General features: G+C 49.7%; 2 protein-coding genes across 5 annotated transcripts; one reads left to right on the plus strand and one right to left on the minus strand.

Annotated features, from left to right (window-relative positions):
- Positions 1 to 1213: 1213 nt before the first annotated feature.
- On the minus strand, positions 1214 to 18699 carry LOC122377582 (regulator of microtubule dynamics protein 1-like). Its single transcript, XM_043357778.1, has 6 exons — positions 18652 to 18699; positions 5262 to 5402; positions 4313 to 4564; positions 3547 to 3740; positions 2609 to 2723; positions 1214 to 1896 (listed from the first exon to the last, which is right to left on the minus strand). Exons 2-6 carry the CDS (start codon positions 5349 to 5351, stop codon positions 1846 to 1848), a joined length of 702 nt encoding a protein of 233 aa, XP_043213713.1. The 5' UTR covers positions 5352 to 5402; positions 18652 to 18699; the 3' UTR covers positions 1214 to 1845.
- A 362-nt stretch (positions 18700 to 19061) lies between these two features.
- On the plus strand, positions 19062 to 26161 carry LOC122377583 (DNA mismatch repair protein Mlh1-like). Of its 4 annotated transcripts, XM_043357782.1 has the most exons (14): positions 19062 to 19107; positions 19448 to 19550; positions 19723 to 19888; positions 20190 to 20272; positions 20528 to 20708; positions 21241 to 21397; positions 21790 to 21929; positions 22253 to 22386; positions 22627 to 22754; positions 23017 to 23115; positions 23265 to 23467; positions 23693 to 23927; positions 24493 to 24691; positions 25354 to 26161. In XM_043357782.1, the coding sequence occupies exons 3-14, from the start codon at positions 19767 to 19769 to the stop codon at positions 25650 to 25652; spliced, it is 1980 nt and encodes a 659-aa protein (XP_043213717.1). In that variant the 5' UTR covers positions 19062 to 19107; positions 19448 to 19550; positions 19723 to 19766; the 3' UTR covers positions 25653 to 26161. The 4 variants fall into 4 exon arrangements, with proteins under 4 accessions (XP_043213717.1, XP_043213716.1, XP_043213714.1 ...); XM_043357781.1 differs by lacking the exon at positions 19448 to 19550 and having other exon boundaries at positions 19080 to 19107; XM_043357779.1 differs by lacking the exon at positions 19448 to 19550 and having other exon boundaries at positions 19080 to 19107; positions 21241 to 21396; positions 21756 to 21929.
- The last annotated feature ends 755 nt before the right edge of the window (positions 26162 to 26916 follow it).

Below are 26916 nucleotides of genomic sequence, written 5' to 3' on the forward strand. Positions count from 1 at the left end.
AGTGTTCCATCAATATACAATGAAACATCGTTAACATGCTTTAATGAAAAGCCTGCAGGTGCCTTTAACAATCGCATTCGAGGACTCTTCTTCCGATGTTTAGCGGTTGTGCTGATTTCTGGCGTTGTCTTCAGGTATTTTCTGGCCGTCTTTCTGCAGTTGCAGTTCTTTGAAGGTCTCTGCGAGGCAAAGTACGGGTCGCCGCTGCCCATACCTCTACACGAATGCGACCTCTACGGGTCCCGGGAGGCCGGCGACAGGCTCATGTAAGGCTACTAAATGCTGATCGTAAGGCCAGCTGGCACACCAGGCACAGCCATGTTTAACAATTGAGATACTGTTGGACAAGTCACATTTCACAGGAGTTCTTCACATAGATCTCATAGTTCGACTTCTTTAGTTGTAGGCATATCTATGCAGAGGCTAAAAGGTGGGATCGATATTCAGCGCCAAAAGTCGCGTTAATTTCACCCAACTGCTCTTAGCGTATTATAACTCAAACTCAAAACCAAGAATGAATGATTAGGCTATGGATGTGAATGTGTTAAAATCAATAACTGGCTTGATAATATCTCGCTTTTGGATAGTGATGAGTATAACCGTTCTACCGAGCTGAGTCTCTCACGGCTACTTCTGCAGGGCGATGCTGTCTCTGGGCAAGGGCCGCTCGTGGCAGGACGCCCTGGAGGTGATCACCGGCTCTCGGGAGATCTCTGCCCAGTCTCTGCTGCGCTACTTCCAGCCGCTCCACGACTGGCTGGAGGAGGAGAACCGGCGCACAGGTCGGCCGGTCGGCTGGGGCGGCCAGTGAGCGCCGACCGCGGCCCTGGCCACTACGTCCCCGACCGTGGCCCCGGTCTCTCCGTCCCCGGCACAGGGTCGGGTGCGCTGTGTACCGTCCTACCATTACAACCCGCTCGCTGGATGACCCTGAGAGCCAGGTGTCGATCTCAGAGACTGCCCTGATCTAGGAAACCGGACGTGTCAGGTGTCCATCTCCGACCTCGATGTTGTCCATCAAAGACTGGTTGTGAAGTCGCTATCTGCGACTGCTATATGTATATGTTTTGTTGGCTTTGCCAGGGAGGTCTCGGTGCCATCAATGCTGTGTATTGTTTGATTCGAATATATGTATTATAAATAAAGATACAGGACCGTGATCGAACGCAACTTTAAGCTACGTAATGATTGACTACAAATATCTGGTAAGACATTATTCAATGTTCTGTCATGATATATTGAGCAGGGTGCTTCAAAGAAAGCAAAGTCCTTCACGTAGTTGGCGCAAGGCACATTGAAATGTATAAGTCCAATGTCTTTCGTCAATAATGGCACAAAAAAAAACACGCTACAAATAAACACGGCACTATCAATGGCACACAGCGCTCATAATCCAGTTTGCAACAACCAAACACTTTGTAATCACAGTGCGGTCTGAAATGTCGCTGTTGGCTTGCTTATCACTACCATTTTATCGCTTTCAAAATACATCTCAAAGCGATCCAGACTGTCTGAAGTTGATGAAAGACGGCCCAACTGGAAAAGTTCGGAAATTTGTGATATTTGAATGATATCCACTTCCACTCATTCCGCAGCAAAATCGATATAGTAAACCTCCCATTCATAATCGGGATTCAATTGGTGATCGGGCATAAGCGGCCTACGCTTCCAAGGGCAGCTGAATTGTTTACAAGGGCAGCTTCGAGACGGTGCTGATACGTGACTATCCGGCGATGCCCACCGTCCATTCACACCCGAGTGTGGCGTCCGTGTGCCCCTCTATCATATAGTACGGCTAGCTTCTCTGTCGGCGAGCTGGTTAGACCGTCAGCCGACGGCCCGGACTCAGTCCTTTACTCCCAAGTATTTCAGCAAGTCCACCGCCTCTTTGTGAGCCTGAAACGACGCCGCCTTTCAAAACACGATATAAGGCCTAGGGGATGCTGCTGCGCAAAGGCAAAAACGATTACGTTAGGGTGACCCCTGGCCCCTGGGCTCTGACCTGAGGTGATGACCTCTGACCTGACGTAATCGTTTTTGCCTTTGCACGGCAGAATGGGTATAGATTAGCTACGTCCTTGTCCTCGAAAACAACTTTAATAAAATTTAAATTATTAGCAACGCACTGGCCCTATGCAGTCAGGAAAGTTCAGAGTAAGCTTATTGTCAAATGATTAATTGTTAAGTAATGCAAAAATGATCACGCAAGAATAGTATCATTTGTTAGCAAAGGGGAGAATGAGAGCATTTAAACGAATAAGAGGTTAGACTAAGTGTTTTAATGATGGTGGAAAATGTGGCACCTACTAGAGATGTCAATAAAATACCAAATTGTTGGTATACCAATACCAAACCGATACCAATTTGGTATTTGGTACTTTAAGCCCAATATCTGTCACATATTGTTGGTTTCATGAATCTTTACGCCTGCCTTCATGTTCCTATTCCGTAATTAACATAAATTCCCCTCTTTTTCTCGATATCGGTTCGGTGTTTGGTATTTTCATAGTTTCAGTTAGCCGTTGGTTTGGCTTCGGCTTCGATTTCTCAATCATAAGTAAGTAATTGACATCGCTAGCAGCTACAAGCAGAACGTAGTGGAACCTACCTGTTGGTCGTCCAGAGTCTTCACTGGGTAATCCCGGGTCTTTTTCAGGTACACGATCGCGTTGTCGTTGTCCTTCAGCTTCTGATACGACTTGGCGATCATAAGTAAATTCATACTGTAAGAGAACATGTTTATGTTAAATTTCACGCAGACGTTTAAAGGGACTATCCCACCTTTAACATGGGGTTTGAGTTGAGATAGCTAAGTTTGCGGCGAGGTTCAGAAACCACTATCTATCTAGGTTGCAACCCCCGCGGCCTCTTGGTGTTGAAGAAATTCGTTCCCTTCATTTGAAAATGGGCCTTGCACAAGGCCCTATCTTCAACATGGAGCGACCGTTAGTGTGACGTCACCTCGTTTAGTCATTCTGATTTAAATGGGTTTGTTCGTTGAAAAATCGCTTAAAACTTGGTCTGAACTTTGTTGTGGTGCCTACAGAGTAAAAAGAATCAGCTTTATGACGGTAATGTGGCCTGGGGAAGGAGGTAATTTTGGGCTGTGACGTCACACATTTGAAAGTTTGTGTTTGGAATATGGGAAGCCTAAGATGTTTAATGAAAAATAAATGCCAGAACCGTGTTCCTGTTCATCCAATCTATAAAGTCGGGCACAATTTAACTGGTTTTAACAACATTTTAGAAGGTGGGATAGTCTCTTTAATTGCCTAATTCAAAAGTTCGGATATTTGTAATCACGCGTTTCCTTTGCAATATGCATTAGATACAACCTAAATGGGCATTACACCAAGAGAAATTTAGCACAGCTATCAATTATCATACCATTCAAACAATCTAAATGAAAGTAGAACACTAACATGCGATATATTACTCGACCATCACTACAGGGACAGAACAGGGACAGCGTGTCACAGTCGTGACCCTGGGAATAGGTAGCATAGCATTACCATAGCCGGGCCGTGCTCCAGCAGCCGCGCTCACCTATAGGAGCCCGGCTGGGCCTCCTCCGCCTTCAGGAAGTACTCGAGCGCCTCCTGGAAGGTGGCCTTGGGCGGCTCGCCGAATATCACCTGCGCCAGCTTGCGCATGGTCCAGGAGATGTCGGCCACGGTGAACGCCCACATTCCGATCAGGTGCCAGTTGGTCGGGTCGGACGGACCGTATTCGCAGGCCTTCTGCAAACGGCCGGCGGAGGGGGAGAGATGGGTCAGGAGGAACCGATTCTCGATCCATCGATTCTCACCGAAAGGGAAGCGGGAGAACAGTTGCAGAACATCCATGATCGATGACACACATGTGAAATGAGTCGGTTGTCCGCTGGGCGATTTTTCCCGGTGTACGTACTTTAGCATCGGAACACCATTTTCCTTTTTACGAGAACTATGTTCATTTAGACTTATGGTTAGCAATGTAATGGGAAACTTGCCTGTAACCAGGTGCTGTGGAATGGACTCTGGTTCTGGTACCGATGGAGGATGCTCTCATCAACTGAGAGATCGTAGAGAAGGGAGGAACAGGAACCAAGAAAGGATACTGGAAAGGGAAGTGGCAAAACGCAAGGCTAGATTTTGAAGCCCGAAAATAATCGCGAACAGGTAATTCAATGGGTAACTTTGAACAGGCTGAGGGCGCTGAGCGTTGCCTGCATGTTAGTCCTAATTCATAAGAAATCTGGAAATTCCGTGAACAACAATAGCGGCCGGTAATTATTCAATTACGCTCTTCTTGTCATCTCACAGATACTCACCAGCATGTGGCCCTTGATGACCTGGCCCTGTTCGATCTGCGCCCGCGAGCCCTGCAGCTTTGTGATGGCGTTCAGGTAGATGGCCATCCACTTGTGACAGTTGGGGTGCTTGTCGTTGAGCTGCATGGCACGCTCCACGGTCACCTTTCCCTGCTGGAGGTAGGACAGCTTCTCGGCGTCCGAGCCGAGCCGTTTGTGTTGCTCGTACATGGCCCGGGCCAGACGCCACAGCAGCTCCACGTCGTCACACTCCTGCATAGAGGGGAGAGACAGAGAGGGAAAAGGAGAGAGAGAGAGAGAGAGAGAGAGAGAGAGAGAGAGAGAGAGAGAGAGAGAGAGAGAGAGAGAGAGAGAGAGAGAGTGAGAGAGTGAGAGAGTGAGTGAGTGAGTGAGTGAGTGAGTGAGTGAGTGAGTGAGTGAGTGAGTGAGTGAGAGTGAGAGTGAGAGTGAGAGTGAGAGTGAGAGTGAGAGTGAGAGTGAGAGTGAGAGTGAGAGTGAGAGTGAGAGTGAGAGTGAGAGTGAGAGTGAGAGTGAGAGTGAGAGTGAGAGTGAGAGTGAGAGTGAGAGTGAGAGTGAGAGTGAGAGAGAGAGAGAGAGAGAGAGAGAGAGAGAGAGAGAGAGAGAGAGAGAGAGAGAGAGAGAGAGAGAGAGAGAGAGAGAGAGAGAGAGAGAGAGAGGAGTTAATAGGTAATTAATTTAGAATCTTTAATGACCCGCCTTTTATAAATGCTTCGGCAAAGTAACCAAAGGTTATCTGTAGACAGACACAGATCTCGGTCACTCACAAGTTACTTCTTTACGTCAGGAAGTCCAAGTAAAAAAGCATCTATAATATCATCAAGCCCGACTACCAATCTCAAGGATATGGCAAAGCTTGACGTAAACGACCGTACATATGTCAAACAAGAGCTGATGATAACAATCAGCGAGCGGCTGTAGGGACGCGTACCTTCTTTGGCTCGAGTATCTCCACTATTTTGGCATATTCCATCTGTTCATACAGCTGGTCAGCCTGAGAGCTGAGCTCAGCGTCCGCCATGGCTGCTGTTCCAACAGAGGCCGCGCTAAACACTAGCACAGCAGCTGGCTCCTGGAAGAAGAGGGGGTAGTGATATTTTATAAAACAACATTGAAGAGTGCACATGACGAGACAAGCAGTGCTCAACGGCCAACGCCACCGTTTTCCTCAATGCTGCTTTTTGCTACTATGCTTGCCTTTTTAGCAGCTACACCCTAAAGATCTGAGATTACCTAGCACCCCACTACCTGATGACAGTATATGACTGAGTCCCCAGATCTGATCTAAAGTCAAGGGTTTATAGTCCCCAGAGGGCAAGCAAACATGCCAAAATGATGTGCTTGTGGAAACGTTTTTCTGCAATTACTTTCACAAAACCGTGCATAGTAATTTTACCAGCATCATATTTCTCTTGTCGAGAGCATTGCACAAACAACAACTTGACCTTAAAAAGTAAACTAGTACTACAAAACTTGACAAAAGATCAAGCTTATGAGTCACCCAACCATAAATCATTGAGCTCAGCACATTCAATGTGTCCTTCAGTGCTCTAGCATGTTTGGATCAAAAGTCAGTGGCAAAAACTGCTGAACACCTTCCATGACCCAACATGACCATGGGGCTATAAGCAATAAGGTGGTCAAGGTAAATTATCAGCTAGCAAATATTGATAACCTCTATCAGTTGATTTAAACATCACTGCTTAACAGTTAACTATTTTGCTGTTTCTCTCACCTTCAATTTCAACAAGACAGGAGAAAAGGTAGAAGACTTGATGATGAAATTGGCATGGGCTTTCAGGAATGTGGAGATTGACTTTGGCCTTAGAACTCTGATTTCTTTTTTAGCCCAATTAAAAAATGCTTGCTGCAAACAACTCTGCACTCGCTGCACTTGCAGTAACCTTAAAACCCTTGACATGTTCCTGACTCCTAACTTGTAATGAAATTGTGATAGGCTGGCTACCCGCCGCCTACTGGTGAACTGTTCATCAGGCCTGCTGACCGCCACCTAGTCGTGAACTGATAAGCTGTGGTACGGCCTCTGGCCGCAGGGTGTCGCCAGTGTTGTCTGACCCCGGCTGGAAAATACATTCAGTCGTGACCTGACCGTGGTCTGTCTCACTGGTGGCAGCGTCTGACGATGCCTACGCCGGACGCAGTGGTAGCTGTACGCGGTGGGGAGAGCCGTTCTGTGGCTCTTAGCAGGACGTTCGGTGAAGAAACGTCACCAAGTGCGTGGAGGAGTTTCAAGGATCATTATCTTCTCGTCAAAGAAGCCAATATCGCGCGAGGGGTAGCGCTATGGCAAGATCCAGCCTATCGGAGCGTCGAGCTACGTTTGTGCCTTGTCGGAGCGCCCGCCGAATTCCTGAGGGAGGAAGCGGCACAAGGATCCCCGTGGGTGAAGGACGACGAGGGCATTTTGAATCGGCTCGAGCGCCGTTACGTGACGACCGAGGCAATTGAGGTGAGAATTCTGAGATTTGAGGAGGCGAACCAAGGTCAGGGGGAGAGTTTGGCCGATTTTCTAACGCGATTGCAGCGCCTGGCTGGAGATGCGTTTGCAAGTGAGTCGAGCGATATAAAGCGCAAGCGAGTTGTCTGGCGTTTTTTAGACGGACTGGTGGATAGAGATATTCGTGAAAGGCTGATACATGAACGCTGGATGAAGGACGAGGCAAACGCAAAGGAATATGACGAGATCATTAAGATTGCAGAAACAGCACGGGCGGCGAAGCAGGCGGCCTCTCTCACAGGTCACCGTCATCAGGTGGGCGGGGCCTGCGCCGCGGGCGCATGGCTCAGAGAGGGCAGCGTGGCTTCCCCTCCCCTCTCCTCAGGCGACTGCGAGACGCGAGGGCATGGCGGAGCTGTCACCGCCACCTCGACCGGCCCTCCCCAGCCCAGCCGGGGTGCGCGGGGTACCGGGTATCAGCAGCGATCGGCACCAGCTCAGCCGGCGCGCCAGCGGGAAGGTCAAGGTCAGTACTCCCGCCGTCCCCCGGCTCCGCGCAGTGGGGCGGGGAGAGGTGACCGGCCGATTGGGCGGTGCTATTACTGTAATATTGCACACCTGGGCGGATGGTTCAGTTGTCGGAAGCGTCTGACCGAGAACCCCTCATGGTCCCCGCGCCGCTCGTTCGGTCCCGGCTCCGCGGCACCGGTCACCCCCGGCTCCGCGGCGCCGGTCGTCTCTGATGAGCAGCAGTGGCAGCCGGATTTTCCGTAGTGGGCCCCCCTACTACAGGATCTCAGGCGGGGCCCACTGAAGTGAACCCCCGAAGGGTACGACAGTGGTCTCGTCAGGTACCAGAAGTTAATTTTGTTTTCTCTCACGTTTGTCCTGTGGAAGCTGACGTGGACCCCCAGTCTGCGGGAGCTGATGTATCCCGCATTCTCAGCTCAGCCCCCTACGTTTCGGTTGAGTGGAATAGTGGGGCGCCGGGGAGAGCAATGGTGGACACCGGAGCTGACTGGTCACTGATTTCAGAGGATGAGCTAACTTTCCGTGAACGACATGCTATTCGCCCATCCAGCGTCCGCGGCCGAGGTGTCAGTTGCGAGACTATCCCGGTGCTCGGTGAGGTGTGGCGCGACGTGAGAGTTGGTGACGTAACCGTGCCTGAGCAGCGTTTTGTTGTGGTGCGAGGACTTATCGTGCCGGCTATATTAGGCATTGACTTTTGGGCCCGTCTCGGCAGCTTCAAGCTCGACCTGCAGCAGCGCCACCTGGTGTTGGAGGAGCTGGGGGTGACGCTGGAACTGCACAGCGCGGCTCGCCCCGAGAGCTCGCCAGAGGTCGTCCATCTGAGGGTGCGGCGCGACGTCACCATTCCTCCTTCGACGGAGGCGCTGGTCCCTGTGAGAGGGAATGAGCTGAAGCCAGGTGAGGAATACCTGTTGGAACCTGTTGGGACTGATGAGTCGGCTGTTTGTGCATCATATTGTATCGTACGGGCCAGTCACGAAGAAACGATTTGGGTCAAGGTAGCAAATGTGGGCGCAAATGACGAAATTTTGAGACGAGGCGAAGTGATCGCCCTGGCTAAGACAGATTTTGTACTGGAAGCCGCGCCGCGGCTGAACGAGCGCAAAGCTGACATTTCTTTCAATATCGGACCTGATCTGACTAAGTCTCAGCGTACGGACATCGAGCAGTTAACCGCAGAGTTCAGCGACGTCTTCTACACCGGCGGTCGCTTGCCAGTTGTCCGTGTGAATGTGGAGCACCGTATCAATATCGTTCCAGGCACGCGCCCGATAGCGTCACGACCCAGACGTCTGTCTCCTCGCCTGGAGGAAGAAGTGCGGCAGGAGCTTCGGCAACTCGAGTCGATGGGGGTCATCAGACCGTCCCACAGCCCGTGGGCTGCTCCGGTGGTGTGCGCCCGCCGCAAGGATGGACGACTGCGGCTGGCAATCGACTACCGCCGCGTCAATGCTCAGTCCGCCGCTTCGACGTTACATCCGATCCCGCTGATGGAGGACCTCGTAGATCGGCTCGGTAACGCCAGATTTTTTTCCCGTTCTGGATGCCAAGTGCGGCTATCACCAGCTGCCGCTATCACCAGGAGATAGCGAGGTTACTGCATTCGTGGTCCCCTGGGGGCATTACGAATGGGCAGAGCGAACTCCGTTCGGCCTCCATGGGGCTGGCTTCTCTTTCCAGCGGATGATGTCAGCTGTGCTCGGCGAGTCGAATTACACCGAGGCACTGTGCTACCTTGACGATGTTCTGGTGTGGGGTGAAACATGGGGGCAGCACCAGCGTCGCCTCCGTTCAGTTTTGGAGAAGATACGAGATGCAGGACTGGCACTCTCACATCAGAAATGCCAGTTTGGAATGAAGACCGTCGAATACTTGGGAGCAGTCATTGGCAACGGCATGGTCAGCATGAGCGAGGCACGTGTGCAACATCTTCGAAGCCTGCCGATGCCTGGTGACGTTCACGAGCTGCGACGCGCACTGGGCTCGTTTGCGTTTGTACAGAGATGGATCCCCGGCGTCGCCGAGACTGCACGGCCACTGTACGACGCCCTGGACAAAGACGGTCGACAGAAGCTGCACTGGACGGACAAGATGAAGTCAGCGTTCAACAAGCTGAAACAACAAGTATCAGATGCAGTAGCGCTGTATCTCCCAGACTTCACCAAGCCGTTCACGCTCGTAACAGACGCAAGCGACGTCGGAACCGGGGCGATGCTTGCCAACCGTGATGGCCAGCATCTGAAGCCCCTCGGCTTCTTTCATCATGCTCTGTCACAACACGAGAAAAGGTACAGTACCACCGAAAAGGAGCTTTTAGCAGTTGTTTTGGCAGTCAAAAGATTTAGGGTGTACCTGTCTAACGGCCCGTTCGACCTGATAACTGATCACAAGGCTCTTCGGTGGTTAAACTCCCTCGACGCTAACGACGAACACGGTCGACGCGGTCGGTGGATTGACTTTTTGCAGCAATTTCAGATTCGGCCGGTACACAAGTCCGGCAAACATGCAGAGATGACGATCGCGGACTACCTTTCCAGAGTGGGGCCAAACGGTGACCTGGTGTGCAGCGTACAGGCGCAGACGCTGGACCTGGAGTCAGATCTGACGACGACCATCTTTTCGCCGGAGCAGCTGCTAGCGGAGCAGCGCATGGATCAGCAGGTGTCGCCGGTCCGAGCAGCTCTGATCAGCGGAGAGCGGCTGTCAAGTAAGTCGTCAGATGCAGCCCGGTTTCTGTATCAGTTCCGTCGCCGACTGCAAATTAGCCGGGATGGGATACTGCGATACATGTTTAACGGTGGACGAAAACAGCTAGCAGTTGTGCCTGCTAACATGAGGGCTGAGGCCCTACGTCTGATTCATGATGCCCCCCTTAGTGGACACATGGGACGGGACAGGACCTGGAAGCGAGCTCGTGACACGTTCTGGTGGCCAAACATGAAAAAGTCTTGATGTATTGAATGGTCGGTTTTGCCATGATCAAATAATTAAATATGGTGATGAAATTGACCAGTAACATGGCAGTAAGATGTATTTTTAAATAACAAAATGAGGCCGAAAATATAGAACGAGCTTTCGTCTTACGACATCATCGGGTTCTGGCTTAGCCGAGGCAATCACATTTGAAAAATTGGAACAGAACCAAATATTAACACGTGCACATTGGCCCAGATGGCTTTTGGAGGTCATGTAGCGATACGTATTGCGCAAGAGACGTACACTTAAAAAGACCAATGCAAATATCGGATACAAATCAATACAATTAAACAAGAGCAGACCGCAGCACGCTCGCCGTCACATTCAACTGCATCACACACTGTACCAATATTTAACCATATATGTAGGTGGTCATGTAGGCTATACAAGTAGTATCCTTACAATTTTTACAGTACCCCAAATCGTATACAAGTGGTCATATAAACTACACAAGTGTGTGTGTGGGGGGGGGGGCTGTGTGTTTGTGTTGGGTGCTCGTGCGCTAGAGCCTAGTGTGTTAAAGGCCACGAGCTTTGCATTGTGTTCAGGCTAGGCCGAAGGTTTCTGATGTGGATTGATTCCATTATTTTTACTTCCGCGCAATCTTTACCTGTATCTAGAATTTCTATGCGGAAGGACTTGTTAATGTCACTATTGGAAAGGTCGTTGTGAGAGTGCAAGATATGCTCGCCTAGTGGTGTGTCTAGCTTTCTTAGACGTGCGTTACTCAGATGTTCGTTGAATCTGTAGCGAACTGGTCTCGTGCATTCTCCTATGTAGGTTTCCGCACGTTCTGCTGTCTCGCATGGCCTACACGTGATTTTGTACACTGCGTTTCTCGTACTGCATTTTTTGTCGAGTCCATTGGTACAGGCATGACAATGTCTGTTGCCGGCGGGACAGGGAGGACGGGTGAGGGCTGATGAGATCAATTTCCTTTGAAGTGAGTTGTTGTTCGTCCATACCGGTTTAATAGGGGCTTTAGCCCCACGAAGGATGCCGTTGACGCGGCGGACTATTGTCTCGTTAATGTACGGTAGCCTCATGTAGACTTGTGAGTTGTGCTGTGCTGTGTTGCGTTTTTCTTTCTGGGTTCGTTTGTGAATGTTGTTTCTGTTCTTTTTGATAGTGCTCCTAATCATACTATCTGGATAGCCGTTTTCTCTAAATAATGTCGTAATAGTGCTGAGGCTGCGCTCCATTGTTTGTAGGTTCGATGACACCCGCATGGCTCGCTGGACCTCTGAGTTTAGCACTGCTCTTTTAGTGGACATGGGGTGCGCGGAGGTGAAGTGGAGAACGATAGGAGCTGTCATCGGCTTAAAATATAACTCTGTGGAGTAAGACCCCGAAGGATCGACCGTAAGCAAGGTATCTAGAAAGGCTATCTTCCCCGAAGTTAGTGTGTGCTCCATGGTAAGCTTAATGGCCGGATTGTGACTGTTCATAATGTTAAAGAAATGACTGAGGCGGTCGATACCATAGGTCCAAATTCCAAGAATGTCATCTATATAGCGTACATAGAAGACAGGTAGCTCTGATAGTTTGGCTAGAAAACTTGTCTCAAACGCATGCATGAATGCAATAGCAACAGGAGGTGCTAGACGGTTGCCCATTGCAATTCCAGAGTTCTGTTTGAATATTTTGGAGTCAAACCGCACATAGTTGTTGGTGAGAACGTGCGTGAGGAGGGAGCGGATGTCAGTAAGAGAGATGTTAAAGGTGTTTATCTTGGCTAAGTTGGATTCCAGCAAGCTAATCACTGCGTCTATGCCCTCCTGAATGGGGATACTGCCATAAAGATTACAGACGTCTATGCTAAATACAATGCTTTTGGGGGGCAGGCCATTCGGAAAGGTATCGCGCAGGCGGGTTAGGTAGGTTTGCGTATTAGAGAGGTGGGATGGAACGAATGATAAGAGTTGAGTCAGGATACACTGTAACAGCCACGAAAGCGAAAGACAGAAACTAACTCGGCGGCTGCAGAACCTAGTCAAAAGGATGCGTCTAAAACATGGAAAACCACATTTCTGGACGTGTGGGGTCGCATACTGATGGTGCTGAGTAGCCTGTGGAGACGTCAAAGTAGTTCTCGTCTGGACGATTGCAAGAGCACTGTCTCTACAGCACTGTCTCTCGAAAACAAGACAGAGACGACTGGACAACCACATAATTCAGTCACCAGAACAAAACACGAAACACAGTGCTCCAACAGAGAGGAAAAGACAAAAAGACAAGTACAAGATCCAGTAACCTTAGCCAACAATGATACTCGCTTTGTTAACTTATCACACCGGACAATAAGCAACAACTTGGGCGAGATTTTGGGAAAAGGTCCTAAGTTTGCACTTACACAGAATGTGACGTCCTACACCCTGCGATCGGTAGAAACTGGCATAGAGCGTGCATTCTATGGCCTGAAGTGGCAACATGTCCGCGAAAAAACACAGAACACGTCAGCTCAAGTTACAGCCGAAGACAGTACTACACCATCCTCGTCAGCTGATCCCGCCAACGACGACACGGCTCTACAAGACAAAGGTGGTCTGCCCAGACCCTTCTTTCAAGACAGCGCAGCGCGTCAACCCCCTACCATTTCAAACGATGGGGAAAAGAAGCTTGAAGACGTCAAATCTAAAATTATGAGGCTGTATCAAGGATCTCGCAAGAACACCGATTACAACTACACTCCTTCTCAGAAACAAGAGCTTGCTATTCTGAAAAAAGACGATGAAACAATCATAAAGAAGTCGGATAAATGCAAAAATCTCGTTCTCATGGATAAAACAGAATACATTTCCAAAGCAGAAGACATCATTCAGAACTATGAAATCACAACAAAAAATCCCACGATGAAACTGGAAGAAGAAACCAAAACTCTCATGAAGAAAACTCTCAAAGACAAGATACCGGATGACTACCTGCGAAAAATTCTACCACAGCACTCCAGGACCGCCGAGTTTTATGGCCTGCCTAAGACGCATAAAGCCGGTAACCCGCTACGTCCCATCGTATCAGCTTGCGGGGACCCGCTTGATAAGCTTTCGTGGCTGTTACAGTGTATCCTGACTCAACTCTTATCATTCGTTCCATCCCACCTCTCTAATACGCAAACCTACCTAACCCGCCTGCGCGATACCTTTCCGAATGGCCTGCCCCCCAAAAGCATTGTATTTAGCATAGACGTCTGTAATCTTTATGGCAGTATCCCCATTCAGGAGGGCATAGACGCAGTGATTAGCTTGCTGGAATCCAACTTAGCCAAGATAAACACCTTTAACATCTCTCTTACTGACATCCGCTCCCTCCTCACGCACGTTCTCACCAACAACTATGTGCGGTTTGACTCCAAAATATTCAAACAGAACTCTGGAATTGCAATGGGCAACCGTCTAGCACCTCCTGTTGCTATTGCATTCATGCATGCGTTTGAGACAAGTTTTCTAGCCAAACTATCAGAGCTACCTGTCTTCTATGTACGCTATATAGATGACATTCTTGGAATTTGGACCTATGGTATCGACCGCCTCAGTCATTTCTTTAACATTATGAACAGTCACAATCCGGCCATTAAGCTTACCATGGAGCACACACTAACTTCGGGGAAGATAGCCTTTCTAGATACCTTGCTTACGGTCGATCCTTCGGGGTCTTACTCCACAGAGTTATATTTTAAGCCGATGACAGCTCCTATCGTTCTCCACTTCACCTCCGCGCACCCCATGTCCACTAAAAGAGCAGTGCTAAACTCAGAGGTCCAGCGAGCCATGCGGGTGTCATCGAACCTACAAACAATGGAGCGCAGCCTCAGCACTATTACGACATTATTTAGAGAAAACGGCTATCCAGATAGTATGATTAGGAGCACTATCAAAAAGAACAGAAACAACATTCACAAACGAACCCAGAAAGAAAAACGCAACACAGCACAGCACAACTCACAAGTCTACATGAGGCTACCGTACATTAACGAGACAATAGTCCGCCGCGTCAACGGCATCCTTCGTGGGGCTAAAGCCCCTATTAAACCGGTATGGACGAACAACAACTCACTTCAAAGGAAATTGATCTCATCAGCCCTCACCCGTCCTCCCTGTCCCGCCGGCAACAGACATTGTCATGCCTGTACCAATGGACTCGACAAAAAATGCAGTACGAGAAACGCAGTGTACAAAATCACGTGTAGGCCATGCGAGACAGCAGAACGTGCGGAAACCTACATAGGAGAATGCACGAGACCAGTTCGCTACAGATTCAACGAACATCTGAGTAACGCACGTCTAAGAAAGCTAGACACACCACTAGGCGAGCATATCTTGCACTCTCACAACGACCTTTCCAATAGTGACATTAACAAGTCCTTCCGCATAGAAATTCTAGATACAGGTAAAGATTGCGCGGAAGTAAAAATAATGGAATCAATCCACATCAGAAACCTTCGGCCTAGCCTGAACACAATGCAAAGCTCGTGGCCTTTAACACACTAGGCTCTAGCGCACGAGCACCCAACACAAACACACAGCCCCCCCCCCCCCCCACACACACACTTGTGTAGTTTATATGACCACTTGTATACGATTTGGGGTACTGTAAAAATTGTAAGGATACTACTTGTATAGCCTACATGACCACCTACATATATGGTTAAATATTGGTACAGTGTGTGATGCAGTTGAATGTGACGGCGAGCGTGCTGCGGTCTGCTCTTGTTTAATTGTATTGATTTGTATCCGATATTTGCATTGGTCTTTTTAAGTGTACGTCTCTTGCGCAATACGTATCGCTACATGACCTCCAAAAGCCATCTGGGCCAATGTGCACGTGTTAATATTTGGTTCTGTTCCAATTTTTCAAATGTGATTGCCTCGGCTAAGCCAGAACCCGATGATGTCGTAAGACGAAAGCTCGTTCTATATTTTCGGCCTCATTTTGTTATTTAAAAATACATCTTACTGCCATGTTACTGGTCAATTTCATCACCATATTTAACATGAAAAAGGATGTAACTACGTACGTACTTGGATGTGAAGTGTGTGCGAGGAACAAACCACCCAAAAAGCCCGGAAGGGCGCCATTGCAACGAACAGAGATGCCGAGTGGACCCCTCGAGAAGATTCAGGTCGATTTTGCAGGACCCTTCCCGAGTGCTGACAATCATCCGTATCGTTATGTACTGCAGATTCAAGACGTCTTCAGCCGGTACCTGCTACTACTGCCAGCGGAGGACAGCACAGCGGAGACCGCGGCCAGGCTTGTCCGCACCCGCTGGATCAGTACATTCGGCGTACCCGTGGCGGTATGTTCAGACAGGGGGCCTCATTTTGCGGCGGAGACCTTCCGAGGGATGTGTCGCAGTATGGGAATGCGGCATAAGATGGGTGCTCCTCTCCATGCAGAGAGCCAGGGGCAAGTTGAGCGTCAAAACCAACTGATTGCCAATCTGCGCTGCGTGTGTGACAATGACGCCCGTCTCTGGCCTACCCGCATTTATGATCTCCAGTTTAGCCACAATACTTCACAGAATGCGGCTACTGGGTTCAGCCCGTTCGAGCTACTATTCGCCCGCCCAGCTCGTCGACCGGAATCGGCGATCAGCACCGGCGAGGAGCCGGGAGCAGCGCGGTCACCGATCGACGAGGTGGCTGAACGGCGGCGTCTACTCGATGGTATGCATCAGAAGGCGCAAGTAAGTGTCGAACGTACGCAGGAGGCACGGTTGGCGCATCACGCTACCAGAGCACGGGGACAACCGTTTGAGATCGGTGATCTGGTTCGATTGCGGCTAACAGTCGCGGAACGGGGCCGACTTGGTGGGAAAATGTCACCTGTTTTGTCGCCGCTGTACCGGGTGATTGAGGTGATGCGTGGCGGATGGACGTATCGGGTTGCACGTGTGCAGAGTACAGGGAGGAGGAAGAACGACATAAAAATTCGTCACTACAATGATCTGGTACGTTCCACAGTTGAAGCGGACCGGGGATGGATCAGAGCGGAGACGAAGACCGAGACGGCGCCGTCGGCTGAGTCCAGCACAGGATCGACCAGCACCGCTGAGGACAGCAGTAGCGAGGACGACTACGAGGACGAGGATGAAGAGGAAAGATCAGCCACCATTCGCCCTCAGCGCGCGCGGGAAGCACCTGACCGTCTAGTTGTGGATCCTAGACGTAAAACCTACGAAAGCCGAAAATTGAGTGGTGGGGTGTGATAGGCTGGCTACCCGCCGCCTACTGGTGAACTGTTCATCAGGCCTGCTGACCGCCACCTAGTCGTGAACTGATAAGCTGTGGTACGGCCTCTGGCCGCAGGGTGTCGCCAGTGTTGTCTGACCCCGGCTGGAAAATACATTCAGTCGTGACCTGACCGTGGTCTGTCTCAAAATGACACATGTAAATAACCATTTAGGCATTTAATGGGATTAACACTTTAATCAAATCATATTTTGCCACAAGAAAAATGAACATAAAAAGGTATTTTTAAGTATTCTAAAATTGGTAGGAATTGAACTATTTCCCATCTTTAGAAGCTAGAATTAGATAGTGTTTGCAGCAGATGCTGATTATGCATTGACCAATCAGTAAAATCACATTACCTAGTTCAAACCAGCTGCATAATGGTTGGCTAACAATTGGTCTCAGCCATAGTTGGCTGCATTCCTGGCATTCTTTTGTACGGGAAAAAAATCCCTGTGTAAGGGAATAATTTTGGCACAAGAAAAGTAATATCTTTGCCTAAGCTGATCATTGGTCTATAAAAGCTCCTGATATGTGCTAGTCACTTCTCAAGCTACAAAACTGCTTTTTCAGTTCCAGCCCCCATGTTACCCCCCCCCCCCCCCCCCCCCCCCAACAGGACTTGGAAGTTGGAACCTGCCAGGCATAAATGCACAGGTTAACCTCACCTCACCCAATGCAGAATTTTAACAAAAAAGTATTGTGGACAAGAATTTGTGCTTACAAAGATTTGCCTGGTGACCCAGCCAGTGGCAAAGTCAAAGTGAATCAGAGAAGCTTTCAAAAGAAAACCACTGTTTCTCCAAAAAGCCAGAGTTTGACTTATGAAAGCGAGTACCAATAGGGTCTATAATTCCTGTGGTTAATCTAAAAAATATCGGAGGAGGTTGAACAATGCATGAGCTTTAAGAAGTCTTAAGAGCAGCCATGGGAACATTTACGCAAGAAAATAAAATAAGCATCAACTTCCATTCACCTAACGCATAGGTTTCACACAGAACTATAACAATAATAGATGGACAGTGTTCTGACATATAATTGCCTGGTTGTGCAGTTAGTGGCAAAGTCAAAATGAGTTATGGAAGCTTGCAAAAAGAAAATTTTGGCTCTCCAACAAGCCTGCGATGGATCTTTTTTGTTTCACTACAAAATGTTTGGCAGTCAAAAAGCAATCAAACTAAATGGATACCAACCAAATCGACACAGACAACCCAATACCCACGGGTCAAAAATAACCCTTCTTCGCGTTGCGGAGTACGCGGGTAACCCTAGTTTTAGCCAAGGCCCTAAATACAAGGTTGCACGGACTAATTTCTACTAAATCTACCAGAATATAGTTTACCGGTTGGGTATTTTGATAACTATTCAATCAAAACTTCTTTATTATTTTCTCGTTATCATTTATAAGCAATTTTATAAATTGACTTTCAATTTGCTTGCCTTTTACTGGCAAAATAACTTTCTAGTATTGGGTCAACATAGTTGTGTAGCAGTAGGAACCATATCTGGCAAAACCCCAATGCCTACATACAGCAGAAAAGCAGCCACCAGGTGTCGCCACAGTCGCCACTTGGTCGCCACACAGATGTCGCGCGCGTCGCCAATCGCCACACTACCGATTTCCATAAGGACGCATATGTACGGATATGTATTGGAAAGTCGCCCTTAAGGATTACGCTTACATCCTTTGCTTATGAGGTCGGTGGTTGGAAATTGGGAGGGGCTCAGCTATTTTCGACCACGGATATGGCTTTACCACATGATGAGGAACATGCTGATAAGCGTTTTATGTGTCATAACAGCACATAAGTATTTTTAATCATTTTTCAAAAATAGCCAATCCGCCGTATCCTTCAGTGCAAAGTGCCGTCGGTCAGTCCCGACGTGACGTCACGCAGGGAATTTGCCAGATTTTCCTACTAGACTTCGACACCCCCTGGTTTTAGCTATAAAAGCAAGAAGGCATGGCTCATGCTCGATGCTGGAAGTGGGACTCCTAGGAATCTTGGGCAACTCATGAGTCATGGGCTCACATTACGAGCGCAGAGCAACTGAACACATCCCAATATGAATCAAAATATAAATGTATAATAAATTGTGGAATTTGATTTCATTGAAACCTTCAGATGACCCAACGCGGTACTCCCGAGTCCTCCTGAGTCAGAATCCCGAGTCAAAGCAAGAGTCAAAGGCGATTTTTTTACAGCCTAGGATGATATGGAAGCACTCGCTCTCGGCATGTAATGCGCAAATGAGACAATGCGAAGAGTGGGTTGATAAGAATCGCACATATTATTTTTGGTGACATATATTATTGGAAATTTATGGCCTATTGATGTTTTTTTTGTTTTTTGTATTTTTCTCAACTTTTTTTATGTTGTATATATTTTTTTACGACAGCAGTTAATGATAAAAAATACAAATACCTTCTTCTAGTCACAAGTAGTAATACGTCATCAAATAGCCAATTTTTTGCATATAATAATTAGTCTGTTGAGCTTATCTAAGTAAAATCGCGCGCTATGTTTCATTTGCCTTGCGCCTTGCATTTGCCTTGGTTGCGAACTTTGGCATTGGTTGCTGCATATTTTATGTTTTTTTTCAAGAATATAGGGAGCATTTTATACGGCCTTTGGAGCATTGTATTTCTAATCTAGGGGTTAGCTGGTTGACAAAGTTCTTTGGCAATAGACCGTATTTGCTTATCTTCAGGATGACTTCTTCCTGCATAAGGGAATTATTTTGGAACAAGAAATGGATATCTGTGCCAAGGGCGATCGTTGGCCTGTAAAAGATTCTGATTTGTGCTTGTTGCAGCTTTAAGAACTGCTATTTAGGGCAAAACTCTTGTTCAAACTGTAACCTATATTTCCGCTTTATTACTGCCGTAAGGACTCGTCTAACATCTTGTTTCAGCTGTGGACGAGTGGATGACAGTCTGGTACCACAACCAGGAAGCCTGAATATGCTTTTTTACCAACAAGGCCACTTAATTAGAAAAGTCAGCATTTCCAAGAAGGTATCATGTATAAAGCTTGTGATTCCACAAATGTATCCTACCCTCATTAGTCATTGGTATCTTATAATTGTACATCCCTAATTGTGAAAGGTACCTATGGCAGACGGCAGTATGTTTTGTACCACTGAATACTGATGATCAACCATTGAATTTTGTTCTAATATTATTGCAGGTTTGAAGCACCAGTGAACTAGCACCCTAATTTGCCTAATTGAAATGGCATCAGTATCAATGGTACCATCTATTCGCCGCCTTGATGAGACGGTTGTCAACAGAATCGCTGCCGGAGAAGTGGTCCAGAGGCCAGCAAATGCTTTGAAGGAGATGCTGGAAAATAGGTAGGAAAAAATTTTTAGTAGCTTTTTTTACTCCCCCATATTCATTTAGGGCTTTGGTTGATAATGCAGTTCCATGCCCTTGATGCATAAATGATGAGCATGCCTCACAAAGAACCAAGTATGTTTCTTATCACAACAGAGATGTCAAAAATTCCATCGTTGGATCCAGCAGCTTGCCAAAAGTAGACATGTTCCAAGTCTCAAGAGACTCATAAAAGTCATGAAATCAATCCTCCCGGCCCACAGATGCTGGTGAGTTCAATTTGGATAACATCGACCATCTTTCTGTATTTTATTTCAGCCTGGATGCCAAAGCCACCAATATAACTGTGACGGTCAAAGACGGAGGCTTGAAGATACTTCAGATACAGGATAACGGAATAGGTAAGGTTACATGATTGATGGTATAACCACACCTGTTTCGTAGCACAGCTGTGGAATTGGAATCGGCCCCAGATTCGCCAAAATCTTACCGACTCCGGAGTGGGAGCCAACATTGCATGGCTCAAAGTCATGCCCTATAGCATTTATTTGCTTAAGAATATCACTCTCAGTGCCAGATTTAGTTGAAACCAAGGCAAATTTTAGCGCAAGTAAGACCGTCCCGGTATTCGGAGTACGACTGCCCGCTCTGTGCAGGTATTCGGCGTGAGGACCTGTCGCTGGTCTGCGAGCGCTTCACCACGAGCAAGCTGACGGCGTTTGAGGACCTGATGCAGATCGGCACGTACGGTTTCCGCGGCGAGGCGCTGGCCAGCATCACGCACGTGGCGCACCTGACCATCACCACTCGCACAGCCGACTCCAAGTGCGCCTTCAGGCGAGTGGGGATACACAGGACCGGGACTACCTACCGCTGAACTGCCGGGGTGGGCAGTCCAAGGAATTTCACGCTAATGCACTGCTAGAGGGGTCCTGATTCGATCGCCTAACGGCCCGCTCCTCGTCGGTTCGGTGTTAGGTTCTGTTAGTGCCTAATGAGCTGCTGAAGTGTTCAGGGTGCGATAAGCGGCCAACACGCTACAAAAGGACCGTAATGCGATTCTTTCTGCGCAAGCTACCGATTCTGTTCCGTGTCCACGGGGGTATGCTTTGGTTCTTTGTGCACTGAGGACTGACTCAGTAATGTCCGTGTGCTCAGCGCGTACTGGGGACTGACCGAGTAAGGTATGCGTACTCAGCGCGCACTGGGGACTGATTGAGTGATGTCTGTGTGCCCAGGTCGCACTGGGGACTGATTGAATAATGTCTGTGTGTTCAGGGCGCGCAGCTGGGGACTGATTGAGTAATGTCTTATGTGTTCAGGGCGCGCTGGGAACTGATTGAGTAATGTCTATTGTCTATGTGCTCAGGGCGCGCTACACGGACGGTCGGCTCCGGGAGGACCCCAGGCCCTGTGCCGGTAACGTCGGCACCCAGATCCTGGTGGAGGACCTGTTCTTCAACATGGCCGCCCGGCGGCAGGCGCTGCGCAGCCCGGCAGAGGAGTTCAACAAAATCTCCGAGGTGGTGAGTGACCAAGTGCATTTTCGTGAAAACTGTTGCGAAAAAAAAGAAATGTATTCGCAATAAATGTCTATCTTTTAATGCAATCTGGAGGCCAACAGACTGAGGTGTCACGTGACGGCCCAATTGGGAAAGGACGGCGGAAGAACTATCGACTGCCCCATCCGCATGCTTTTAAGTGTTACCGTAAAGCTTTAAAGCATGCGGATGGGATGTTCGATGGTTCTTGTACCGTCCTTTCCGAATTGAGCCGTCACGTTTTACGTAAAACGGTTTGCGATTTATAGCGCTATTTAAGCAATAGGTGCACAACTTACTACATATCGGTTTTATTTAACGTCTTCTGACCTCAATCGCTGACGGACTCCGGTGCACCGCGTCCCTGCCCTGCCCAGGTGAGCCGGTACGCCATCCACAACAGCTCGGTGGGCTTCACGCTGAAGAAGCAGGGCGAGCCGGCCGTGTACCTGCGCACACCGCCGCGCTCCTCGGCGCTGGACAACATACGGACCGTGTTCGGCGCCGCCACCGCCAAGTGGGTCGTGTAACTCTGCAGGCAACGGGAGGGGAGGGATTGGGGTCCCTGGGGCGGTCAGTGGAGGGAGGGGGGGGGGGTGTTGTTAGCTATAATAAGTGGGCGGTAGTTTACGAAATACGACGATATGTTGAGGTTTGGCTATTTGTTTGGTACCAAGTTGAGGGTTTTTATTACATTTTTTTCTCGTGATGCTTTTCAACGAATCGCTCCGGGGAAAACACAGTGCAGGTGGTTGTTGGATATAAATTGACTAAAAAGACCCAGTAGACCCAGTAGTAGACTGACTGGCCGCTCGCCGTTTTTGCTCTGTGTACGTTCAGAGAGCTGCTACAGCTGACCCACGAGGAGTCTTCTCTAAAGCTCAGCGTGTCTGGATACATATCTGGGGTCAACTTTGCCGCCAAAAAGTCGACCATGCTGCTGTTCATCAACCATCGCCTGGTCGAATCCACCGGTAAGATTCTACCACTGGTATGTGTCTGATGAAACTGGCGACGTACTCGTAACTTCGCTCAGCACCTGTGTAGGCAAGCGCTTGTTTGCACTGTGCAAGCTACCTTACATTCATGCTGCATTTAGAAAGTGACCAATGCGCTGCATTCGACGCGACCTCTGTGCGACCGTTAGCCCGAGGTCGTGTGAACTGGCGTTGTACCGTGCTGCCTCTGACCTGACCTGACCTGTCTCGCCGCAGCGCTGCGGAAAGCCCTGGAGCAGGTTTACTCGTCGTACCTTCCGCGGCACGCGCAGCCCTTCATCTATCTGAGTCTACAGATGGCGCCGGAGATGGTGGACGTCAACGTACATCCCACCAAGAACCAGGTGTGTATGACGGACGGCGGGTGTACGCACCGTCAGTGGGGTGAATTATACAGGTTGGCTTGCAAAAGCTATATTTACTCCTTTGGTTTAGGAAACGCTGCAGAGAGCCGGATGATCCATAGCGCGTGGTGTGGTAGTTGCATACTGTATCGCCTACACCTGATTTGCCGACTTTGAACTTATGTGAATCGAATGATCGGTTCAAATGTGAATTGTGAGTTGTAGTCCCTGGCCTAAATTTTAACTGTTTTACCTGTTACAGGTGTATTTTCTGCACGAGGACCAGATAATTGAGCTGATTCAAAAGAAGGTCGACTCCCTGTTAGTGGGCACCTCAGCGGCCAGGACATTCTACACACAGGTGAGATTCATTTAGATTCCCTGGCTGTTACAGAGCATACATGCGTCTGTCACGATGGTCGTTGTACACTAATGACCGCTGCCTTATGATACCTTGATGATACACAGGTACATACATAGGTACACTGATACACGGGCCGCTGTCCCCAGACGCTGCTGCCGGGCGCCTCGTCCGCGCCGCCGGCCGCGGACCTGCCTCCCGCCAAGGCGGCCGCCCGTCCCCAGCAGACAGTACGCACCAGTCACCGGGACCAGAAGCTGGATACGTTCGTCCGGCAGGCGGCGGCGGCCGGCGCGGGGGACGGCGAGAACGGGGCGGCAGCGGCAGCGGGGGCGGCGCCGCAGAGTGTACGGTCAGTGGGCATATAACTTAGGTTCTGAAAGCATACCCTCCACGTTCATTTATTCGTTCATTCATTCGTTATTTAACATCCCAGTATAAGTTGTGCGTTGCTCTGTTTGCCGACAATGGTGCGGTATTTTCTCGGCAGCAAGCCGATGGATTTGAGTTCTGTGCTGTTTTTTTTTCTGAGCTCGGTGCTGTGTCAGCTAATCTCTATGTTCTGTGCTGCTTTCAGTCCAGTGGAGCTGAGCTCGGTCCTCTCCCTCCGCGAGGAGGTGGAGCGCGGCTGTCACAGCGGCCTCCGCCGTCTGCTGGCCGAACACTCGCTGGTCGGTGTGGTGACGGCTCAGCTGAGTCTGGTGCAGCACCAGACCCGGCTCTACCTGGTCAACCACCGGCGGCTCGCCGAGCAGCTCTTCTACCAGATCTGCCTCTACCAGTTCGGAGCGCTGGGACTCCTGCAGCTCGAGGTACGCGGCCGAGATACCGTGACGAGGTGGTGTTTATGGATAGAAACACCAATCGTTGTGTTACCCTGCTATTTTACCGACACTTACCAACTGCCGTCTGAGCTGGCTTTAAACGATTCGTTCCGATACCCATCGCTTTTCTGCTGAGCTCTCGGTAATGCATAGTTCGCTTTGTACCAAGGAGGCGAAGAGACGTCGAACCTCTGGCCATGTTATAACTATTAAACCACCGACCATCCAATGGGCAATGACCATCTGATCCAGTGCCCTCTGAAGCTGGCCGTATTCACCCTCTATTCAAACTCTGACCTCATCTACCAGGATGAGCTCCCTTTCCCGGAGTTTCCTCCGGTGACTGTCTAACCTCCCCCCCCCCTCGCTAGGAGTCCCCTCCGGTGCGGGAGCTGGCGCTGCTCGGTCTGGAGCAGAAGGACGCCGGATGGACTGTCTAACCTCCCTCCCCCCCTCCCCCAGGAGTCCCCTCCGGTGCGGGAGCTGGCGCTGCTCGGTCTGGAGCAGAAGGACGCCGGATGGACTGTCTAACCTCCCTCCCCCCCTCCCCCAGGAGTCCCCTCCGGTGCGGGAGCTGGCGCTGCTCGGTCTGGAGCAGAAGGACGCCGGATGGACTGAGGAGGACGGACCCAAGGAGGAGCTGGCCGACTGCGTCTGTCAGGTGCTGCAGCGGCACGCGGACATGCTGGACGACTACTTCTCCATCCAGGTGGACGGACAGGGACGACTGCGCGCCCTGCCGCTGCTGCTCGGTGAGCTGGGGGTGCAGCTGGGGAACCCTGGGACTGTCAGAGGTAACTCACTATTCAAAGAGATGATGTAGCTACTTCGCTGCATGACGTCTGTTGCGGGGGCCGGTATTTTCTAGTCGTATTTCGTACTGCGTGGGCAAATCACTGCTGGTTGTAGCATAGTGCCAGGATGCCGCCATAGATGTGTCCGGTGCGTTGGTCGCCGTTTTGCCGGTGGCGGGCTCTTGAAGACGTCGCAGGCCGCTGTAGCTGTAGCTCAACAAAGCCGAACGCTTATAGTGTGAAAAATCCAAATCAGCAGCATGTGAATTGTAAGTGGTTAGTCTGAATCGTGCGTGTTTAGCTCTTCTTCGATAGCATTCTCTTTGTTGATTTCAAAAAGTTTCGAATGTGACAACTGAGCAACTTTCGCGATCTATCGTAATTTCATGAATTAGCACAATATATTTTTGGTCATTTCCTATTTATAAAACCTGTAGGAAAATAGACTGATTTATTCAGACAAAAATGCCGACGACCAGCGTCATCTAGCGCCGTTCTGGCGGTTTCCTGCCGGCCGGATGGGTGACCGTTTGCCGAACGGTGTGTGAATGGACCTGGTACCGGACTCCGGCCCACCACCGGACGACTGAGGCGACACCTCGCCCCCGCCCGTCCGACAGATCACTACGAGCCGCCGATCGCCGCCCTGCCCGGCTTCCTCACCCGCCTGGCCACCGAGGTGGACTGGGAAACGGAGCGGCAGTGTCTGCACGACATCTGTCGGGAGATCGCCAGGTTCTACAGCTGGACACCGGCCACAGATGGCGCTGTGGGCGAGCCGGCGCGCCTGCAGCTGGAGCGCGCCCTACTGCCGGCTGTGAAGGAGCAACTGCTGCCGACCGGACGGTGGGCTGATGATGGCACTGTGCTGCAGGTAGCAGACCTGCCCGACCTCTACAAGGTGTTCGAGCGGTGCTAGAGGCGATGGTCGACCGCCGGGGTGCGGGCTGAGTCGTCGACAGTGGTTCCAATCGGAGCGGTGATAGTTGTGTCAGCTGTTGCAGGGAGGGAGGACGGCAGACTGTTGTGTTCCGGACGACGGCTATCGGAAAGGTGTGTGCGGCGGTGGGAGTAAAGACCAATGGCAATGCCAGGTTGTCCTGTGAACGATAGCTGTCCTGCGGACGGCAGGCTGCCCTGTGGACGGTGGACTTTCATGTGGAGGCCGTGCTGTTCTCTGGACGACAGGATGTCCTGTGAATGATAGGCTGTTCCGTGGACTCCGGGCTGTTCTGTGAACGGCGGACTGTCTTGCTTTTGACGATGTCCATTGCACGGCACACTATGCTGTGGAAAACTCGTCAGTAGCTGGTGCTGGTGATGCTAAGAGTACAAAGGCGTTGAATCGTGATAATACTTGATCGATTGCGTTATGAAGTTGTTACGCTGTCAACCTGTTATGAGCGGAATACATGAGGCTGTATAAAAGAAACATTTGTGATCTCTTATTCTTGAACAGGCATTCCCATCAACAAGTCGTCGAAGAACCTTCTTTACTCCTATTCCTACTTGGTTGCGATGAGCGTTGTTCAACAGTTTCCGTTCACTGATGTTTTTATTGGATGTCACTGGTGATGACTGTTGACCGCCAGTCCGACTTCGCAATCTAATCGAGGTTGGTATTTTGAATCTGAGAACACAACGGAACACAACTTTTTTGGAGCACACATGTTTTTACCGTTTACGTCCAGACATTTTCATAAAAGTATTTGCTGCTTAAATATGACATTACGTTGGGCTACACACTACACAGTACATACATGCCCATGTACTTAGGATATTCGTGTGCTAGACCCTCGTGGCGGGACGGTAGCATGCACCATCCCCGTCCGGTAAGTGTGCTAGCGGTCCGACCCCCTAATTCAATATACCCTGTTCCGACCACCGTCATTTCGCCGGCTCCGGCGCGCCGGAGAGTAGCGTGCTACGTCGAGCGGGAATGACACTGCCTCCCGGCGCTCTCTACTCCATCCCATCACATTTTACACCGGGTAAAACTCATCCACTTATGTACGTGGGCCCAGGCACGGCCGGGGGCGCTCGGATTACTATTTAGTGGGGGTCGCGGAATACCGCTTGGTGCAGCTGCTAGCCCCGTCTGTATACCTACGGATGTATTCGGGGTCGCTATTAAGCGCTTTATTTTTATAGCTATATAAATATATAAACACAAATATATCAAC

Source organism: Amphibalanus amphitrite, unplaced genomic scaffold (assembly GCF_019059575.1).
Source record: "Amphibalanus amphitrite isolate SeventyFive unplaced genomic scaffold, NRLGWU_Aamphi_draft 000047F_arrow, whole genome shotgun sequence".
Lineage (NCBI taxonomy): Eukaryota > Metazoa > Arthropoda > Thecostraca > Balanomorpha > Balanidae > Amphibalanus > Amphibalanus amphitrite.